The sequence below is a fragment of the Chionomys nivalis genome, chromosome 4, assembly GCF_950005125.1.
Source record: "Chionomys nivalis chromosome 4, mChiNiv1.1, whole genome shotgun sequence".
Classification (NCBI taxonomy): Eukaryota; Metazoa; Chordata; class Mammalia; order Rodentia; family Cricetidae; genus Chionomys; species Chionomys nivalis.
Genome location: NC_080089.1, coordinates 92244569 through 92252394, shown reverse-complemented (window position 1 = coordinate 92252394; position 7826 = coordinate 92244569). Strand labels below are relative to the sequence as shown.

The following is a 7826-nucleotide window of genomic DNA, read 5'->3' as shown; positions in this document are numbered from 1 at the left end:
GATCTCTGGGAGTTCGAGACCAGCCTGGTCTACAAGAGCTAGTTCCAGGACAGGCTCCAAAACCACAGAGAAACCCTGTCTCGAAAAACCAAAAAATAAAAAAAAGAACAAATACTGGCAATCCTTCAAGAAAATGACTCAAAATGTGCTTCACAATTAGGCCCTGATGCCCTTTTGACCTATGCCCTAATTTTATGGAAATAAATTAAGCCATGGGATAAGCGTACTACTCAAAATATCCCACGGCACGCAGTGCTGTAGTCAAAAGCTACAGGATATTATTAAGATGCCAAATAGGATCCCTTGCCACCTGTTTGAACACTGACACCCTCCGAGTCCACATACTTTTCTAGGGACAACATTTAAAACCAGGTAACACTGTCCATGGGTGAGCTGCTGCCCCATACCGGCAGCTTGAATCCAATCCTACATCTTACCTACACCTTCTGCCAATCGTGTGTGTGTGTATGCCTATGCATATTTGGTCATATATATATATATGTATATATATATATATGTATGTATGATCCCCCCTTTTGACAAGTGATTTCTTTTTCAAGATGCTCTCTGAAAGTTGTAACTAAAGAACTGTAGAAGGAAGGAAGGGAGGAAAAGGCTAGGAACTTTCTGGAGATTTAAGCATTTAAACTCACGCCTGTGAGGGGTCTTGCTTTGATTTTACCACACTGTCTATGAAAGTCACTCAGTTACACCTTGTGTTAGGCACTTTGAATGGAGCCCTCTTCAGAATGGTGTGGATGCTGTAAAACTTCCAGTAGCTTATCTTTAGCAATATCATTACTGTGATGATAAATGCTAAATTCTTCATACACATATTCTTCTTATACCTGAATGGTAAATTAAGGTTTCAACTGTGTTTTTTGTTTGTTTGTTTGTTTGTTGGTTGGTTTTTTTGTATTTTTGACTTTAGGCTAAGGAACAGAGAAAAAAACAAAAAGCTGCAGATAATTACTGTGTTAATTAAAATAAGATTCTAGCCTACTGATCTTATACCAATGAGAGAAAGAACTCAAACTTGTAACTCTGCATTTTTTTTTTTTTGTTTTGTTTTTTTCGAGACAGGGTTTCTCTGTGACTTTTGGAGCCTGTCCTGGAACTAGCTCTTGTAGACCAGGCTGGCCTCGAACTCATGGAGATCCGCCTGCCTCTGCCTCTCAAGTGCTGGGATTAAAGGCGTGTGCCACCACCGCCCGGCTCAAACTTGTAACTCTGGTAATGTTTGTAATACTATGGATGGAGGCACGTATCCTTGTTTAATGTCTCATGTACAGTAGATGTTCAGTGATCACTAGAGAGGTTGCACAAAGACAAGGTGGATATCAGTCAAAGGATCATAACAGAGTCAGCAACGCCAAACCTAGCAGATGAAGAACAAGATGAGAAAAACCATTCCAGTGGCTGGTAACATTCTAAGATTTTATAATCTAATTTTAAAGGTAGCCATCTCTTCTTTTGTTCTATTCCAAAACTAAATATTCAATTAGATGGATATATTTATCCAAGATTATATAATATAGATCCAATTAGCATCTGTATGTTTGACCACGTAACAGAGTCCAGAGTCCTGCAGACTAAGAGACACAACTGAGCACACAACTATCCCTGCCTTCTAACAACAGTTTGAAGACTGAATTCTGTCACCTTTAGCCAATGAGAAAACCCTTGAGAAGTAACTTCCACCACATCTGTCTACCACAGCTTCGTGCCAATTCATTAGCTGGGGGATTTGAAGATAAAGAAACCCTGGCTAGCCGGGCGTGGTGGCGCACGCCTTTAATCCCAGCACTTGGAAGCAGAGGCAGGCGGATCTCTGTGAGTTTGAGGTTCAGCCTGGTCTACAAGAGCTAGTTCCAGGACAGAGAAACCCTGTCTCAAAAAAAGGAAGGAAGGAAGGAAGGAAGGAAGGAAGGAAGGAAGGAAGGAAGGAAGGAAGGAAGGAAGGAAGGAAGGAATCCTGGCTTATCCTGACTTATTGGAGTTAACCCCCAGATTCATCACCAAGCAGAAACATTTACCAATTTTACATTCTCTGCCACACACAGAGGAGGATGGCACAGGAGACTAAGTGGTTTTCTGACTGTAAGCACTTACAGGTGGGGTTTATGAATGGAAGCAGATGAAGGCTACTCTGGACAGTTACGCAGCCCCATACTTTCTCCCTGGGTTATTTATGGAACGCGGATGGGCACTGGAAAAAGATCATGTTTATTTTTACAAGCCAGTCACGACATGAAGGACTTGTACTTCCTTTCTCTGGAAGGTCACCTTCTTCACCTGAGAGGCAAGACGGGTAAGAAAAAAGGCTCTCCCCCTAAACAACTAAACCTTAGCCAGCCAGCCCTGGGACCACTCACAGAACAACAGGCACAGAATCAGACAGTTGTTTCCCAGGCAGAACTCCAAGGGGTTGCTCCTGGAGATGCCACCTAGATTGTGACTAGCAAGTGAAAATAAGATGGATTTCATAGTATCCTTCAAAATGTTATTGCCAAATAGATTATATGAAGATAGTAGAGTGAATTCTTATTTATAATTTGCCACATATTGGGAACTGTTAAATGTAACAAAAACAAATCTGAATTTAATGGCTGTGGCAAAATGGAGCTCATGGAAAAGTATATTTTAAAGAATTTCATTCTGAGGGCTACATTACTCCTGAAACGTATAACAAGCCTGGTTAGCTCTGTGCAAACGGGGACCGAGTAAATATTTGCTCTAAAACAGCGTTATCTGCCTCAGCAGGAATAATATAATCCAGCCGGTCACACGGAGTCAAGCCATCCCCGAGCTTGATGGTGTGTGTGGTACCTATCTGCAAACAGGAAGGGAAGCTGAACCGCTGTTTTCAATTAGAATGCCCTATGGCCAATGCTCGTGGCTCATAAAGAGGAGGAAAGGAACCCGGAGAAGGGAAATGCCAGGAGGAGGGGGAAGCGGATCCTCCTTCTCCTTGGAGCATACGGGGTGGGGAGACCTTTCCTGGGAAAGCAGGTCATCTCCTTGGCTCATGCATCATAATCACTGGAAAATGATACGGGCATGATTTCATCCTCAAGTGGCCTCTGCTTAAAGACAAAGGCACATAGCAAGAGGGGACCTGGAAGACCTCCAGCCAAAGCCTAAAATGGCAAATTCTGGGTTCTCCTTCCTGTCCTCAGGCTCACAGCTTCTTTCAGATGTCTCTCTCTCTCTCTCTTTTAAAAGTGTGTGTGTCAGCTGGGGGAGGGGGTCCCATTCAACAAAAGCAAAACAACAACAAACCTACAAAATGCTCCTCAACCTGTTTCTCTAGTTCACAAAGGAACGTTCTTTGCGACTTTACAACAGTGACGTGTAAATAAGTCGACGTGGCTGTGTCCTGATCTCCAGTTATCCTTGATCACACGTGCTGAATTAAGAGTCGCTGAGGTTCAGCCTCTGTGGCAAGTGCGCAGCAAAGGATGAGACACTGACATTCATAGGGTTGTGCAAAGTGTATTTAAAATCCCATTAAGAAGCCCTCAAGTCAATACGCACACAGGAATTTAACTCGTGTGTGCAAGTGAACACACACAGGGCATTGGTTCCTCCAGGGAATTGTGCCAAGATTCACTATTTACAAATACAGTAGCAATTAAGAGCATAAACAAAACAGCTACCTTTTCGGGAGCACCGTCTGACCAGTACTGAGGTAACCGCTCATGTACCTCATGTGCTTGCCTAAAATTATACCATGAAGCCGAGACTCCCATTTACCAATGTGGTTGGCTCTTAGCCAGAAGGGCTTACCAAGAAGCGTGACGAATATTTAATATACACTACCTCGGTGGTTTGTGATGAAGAGCTGCCATTTTAATGACAGGTTAACATGTATAAGAAATGTCTAACAACACTGGCCAGTAGGGTCACTGGAAGAGTCTGGGGGCATGTTGCTAACCTGCCAATCATTTCCATAGTCTGGATTCAAATGAGACTTTGGTGTTTAACTGGACAATTGGAGTCTTAACTCAGAAATTTCAGTAGTAAGCAGCACGATCCTGACTTTCATAATAGAACTGCCTCACGTACTCCTGATTGCCTTTTAAAGGTTAAGCAAGGTTACGTGCATTCCTGTCCTCTCTCCCATTCCTTGTTGGTTGCCCCAGGAACCTCAGCCACATTAGAGGGCTGAGTCTTGCAAAAGTCATATGCGCTGTACACCTCTGCGCTACTTCTGCTCCCACTACAAACCTAAAACCAAGCCCGTCTTCCTTCCCTTCTGTTCAACCATGATTTGCAGAAAAGTAGTAAGAATACGCTATTCTCCCGGTACAAGAACGGTGTCTGAGGACCAGTCATTTGGGCATTGCTTCAAAAGGCACATTTATTTTAGTGGCAACTTAAATAAGTAGAGAGGAAAGAATCAGATTAAAAGATTAAAAAAAAAAATAAAAACCAAAACCCAGGGTGGGTTTTGTGGACTACATTAAAGTAAGTAGGAATTGGAGACCTATACAAACCACTGGGGCCTCACCAACAGTCTAAGCAGGGTCCCTAAGTAGTCATTCGGCTTTATCACGACACTCACGGGCCTTCAGAAAACACTGTTTAAAAATGTGGTCGAGCGCTTAAGCAGCTTGTCCTGATGTCCAGCTCACGAGTGCAATGCAGAAGGCTGCAAAACCAGAACTGCGTGACGGAGAAAACTCAGCGCGTCTCATGGGCTTTGATAAATTATGAAAAAAAGATCATTGTATATATTATCACTTAAATAACATCTGATAAACATTTTGAAATAATTAACTTATGTTCACATTCCATGCATTGTCTAGCGGGTTAAGCCCTGGGTTTGTGTCTTTGTGCCCATTTCTCAACACAGAAAGGTCCATTCTTTTGACAAATCCAGGCATTTCTAGACTGCGGTGGGGGCAGCCAGGGATTTGTGTTTATCCTCTTTACTGCATACCTGCCTGGATTCACTGAGGGACACAGAAGACTGTTAGGAAAGCCAACTGCTTGGGGTTCTGTGATTTTCTTCAGTGTCTTTGCAAAATCCCTGGATATCATAGACAAAACCTAATTTTCTTCCCAGAGGCCCTTTTCCTTCCTCTTCATCCCCATCTCCTCTTCCAAAGCCAGTGGACTGGGAGTCCCCAACTAGCCCAGACCTTTTCCTTATTGTCTACGGCACCCTCCTCTAGCAAAGGAAACAACAAAACTTGAAAACAAACCAACAATAACAACAGAAACTCCACGCAAACAGGTGGGCAAACCATAGCCTCCTCCCGGGTGGAGGCTCACTTTTTACTGCAGAATTCCGAGCTGTTCAGGAACTTTCTGATGACCAGCCCCAGGCAAACCACCAGCAGCAGCATGTAGCCCACCGTGCCGGAGAAGGTGGGTGCGGCGGGGGACGCCTGGAGGAACTGGCGCAGGCCCTCTTCCACGTAGTACACCTGGTCATAGATGCTGAGGAAGGTGAAGATGTGGAAGAGTTGGTGGCTATGGCCGATGATGTCGAAGAGACCCGGCTGGATGCGCTCAGGGATCTTGCTGACGTTGAAGAAGGCGGCCACCACCAGCCAGAAGTAGCGGCGGTAGAAGTGCACGAAGAGCGTGGGGTTCTCGCCTCGCAGGTCGAAGAGCCAGCTCTCCAGCATAATGGGGCAGGCCATGCTGAGCGGCATGACGAAGACGAAGGTGCGCAGGGCGAAGGGGTAGGAGCACCAGTCAGTGCGGCTCTTGCAGCAGGCCACGGTGCAGGCCACGGCCAGCACGAAGGCCACGGGCAGCACGAGCGCGCGGTAGACCGCGATGAGGAGGGTGCAGTCCACGTGCCAGCCCAGGCGCTGCTGCACATATGGCGTCATGACCCTGGCGTCCAGCAGGCTCAGGCTGGGCAGCAGGTAGTAGTAGTAGGCCACGGTGCTGCCAAAGCCATAGTAGCTGATGGAAGCGTAGTCCAGGTAGAAGAAGGCGGCGCGCAGGCGCAGCGACAGGCAGCTGAACACGTGCGCCGTGCAGCTCATGGCGAAGGTCAGCAGCACTCCCGACGCATAGCACCACAGCGGCAGCAGCCAGGGGTGGTGGAAGGGCACGTCGCTGCCGCCCAGGAAGAAGAGGCGACAGAACTTGCTGAGGAACAGCAGCAGCGGGATGAAGTGCGTCCAGAAGTTGAGCGTCTCGTTGGTGGGCTTCAGCACCGAGGCCAGGCACTCCTGCGCCGTGCACGGCAGCCGCCGGTAGCCGGACAGGATGAAGCACTCCACGAAGTCGTCGGGCACCTCGTCCCAGCGCAGCAGCGGCTTGGCGGCGGTGGCCGGCGGGCTCCGGGGGGCGGAGGCGGGGTGCGAGCGCCGGGAGGCAGGGGCTGGCGGTCCCTTGGCGCCCGCGCCCCGCTGCTGCAGGCGCCGCGGCATGGTGCCCCGGGCTGAGCTAGGGCGCGCGCAAGGCCACCTCGGGCGCCGGTCGCCGTCGGAGCCTTTGTGCGCGCGCGTGCGCGCGGGACCGCGGCCGCAGGTTGGCGACGCGGCCTCGGCTTGGGAGCCGGCTGCTCCGGGAGCTCGGGGCACCGGGTGACGGCTGCGCGCGGCTTCCCGGCGGCGCCCTCGCCACGCTCGCCTGTGTCAGCGCGCAGCCGGCCGCGCTGCGGTGGTAGCGGCGGTGGCGCGGCTGACTGCGGTGGCGGCGGCGCGGCGGTGACTGGGCATCGTGCGCGCGGGGCGGGCGGCGGGAGGCGGGATGTGCGCGAGGCGCTGGCGGGGGAGGGCGGCGCCGCGCAGGGCGGGGGCCCCCGGGGTTAGGGTGTCTGCGCCGCGGCGAGGGATGGAGGTGTCCCCTGTCTCGCGTCGCCTACCATCCCCCCCATCCCCCTCTGGCGCTGCAGCGGCTCACGCCGCCGCGTTAATGATTGATGCGGGGCCCGGAGGCTGGCCAGAGACGCGGCCGCCGGCGCTCAGGGCGAGAGTGGACCAGGGGGTTCGAAGCGCGACAGCCACGCCGGCGTTCTAGAGGACACTGAGGACCCGAGTTCGCGGGGGGTGGGGAGCCGGGCGGGGCGGAGGGATGCTCTAACTGTAACCTGCCGAGATGTCAGGGAGGGCTCTGCGATACCCGCTTAGAGACGGCATCCGGATCCGCGCCTTGCGGTTGTCAGATACATACCTGGTGCTGCCTCTCCACCCTGCTCTCACCGGTGTGTGAGTGAGTGAGTGAGTGAGAGTGAGTGAGTGAGTGAGTGAGTGAGTGAGAGTGAGTGAGTGAGTGAGTGAGTGTGTTTGCGCGCGTGCGCGAGTGTTGCCCTCCTACTCAATCCACAGCAAGCCTTAGTTTTTCTCTATTCAGGTGCGTCACTATTCTCCTCTCTTTCTCTCTTTGTGGTGTCCAAAGGGACAGTCCCCAAACTGGTCTCCAGCTCAACTCACCAACATGAGAGCTCCAGCTCACCCCTTTGTGTCTTTAGTCAGATGAGGAGCTCAGGGGCGAGGCTCGACAACAGATTTTGAAGAACAATTTAAGACGATGTTATGGAACTGAATGCCTTGAAGGAACAGAGGAATTTATTTAAAAGGTTTTCCCAAGCAGAGCTGTTCAGGAGTTTCGGGAGGGTGTGGATGAGGGAAGACTATAGGTGTCTTCTAGAAGGAACTTGAAAAGAGAGTTGAGACCTTTCTAGAGACAAAGAGGCATCGGCTTGGATAGACCTCTGCATAACCAGGACTACTGGCGGGCTAGTTTGGGTTTCTTCGGCAAGGGATTTGAAGAAAAGGAGACTTGAAGAGTTCAAAGGTTTGTGATGGGCAGTGGCATAAAAATACCATACCCTAGGCTTCCAAGATGGCGTTTCC

General features: G+C 49.9%; 1 protein-coding gene across 1 annotated transcript; it reads right to left on the bottom strand.

The window, feature by feature from the left end:
• Window positions 1–1217: 1217 nt before the first annotated feature.
• Window positions 1218–7060, bottom strand: Paqr9 (progestin and adipoQ receptor family member 9). Its single transcript, XM_057768887.1, has one exon. It carries the CDS (start codon window positions 6396–6398, stop codon window positions 5277–5279), a length of 1122 nt encoding a protein of 373 aa, XP_057624870.1. The 5' UTR covers window positions 6399–7060; the 3' UTR covers window positions 1218–5276.
• Window positions 7061–7826: the final 766 nt, after the last annotated feature.

Bases quoted from the DNA above. Each gene is read 5' to 3' on its own strand.
- Paqr9 (XM_057768887.1), bottom strand. From the start codon at position 6,398: ATGCCGCGGCGCCTGCAGCAGCGGGGCGCGGGCGCCAAGGGACCGCCA.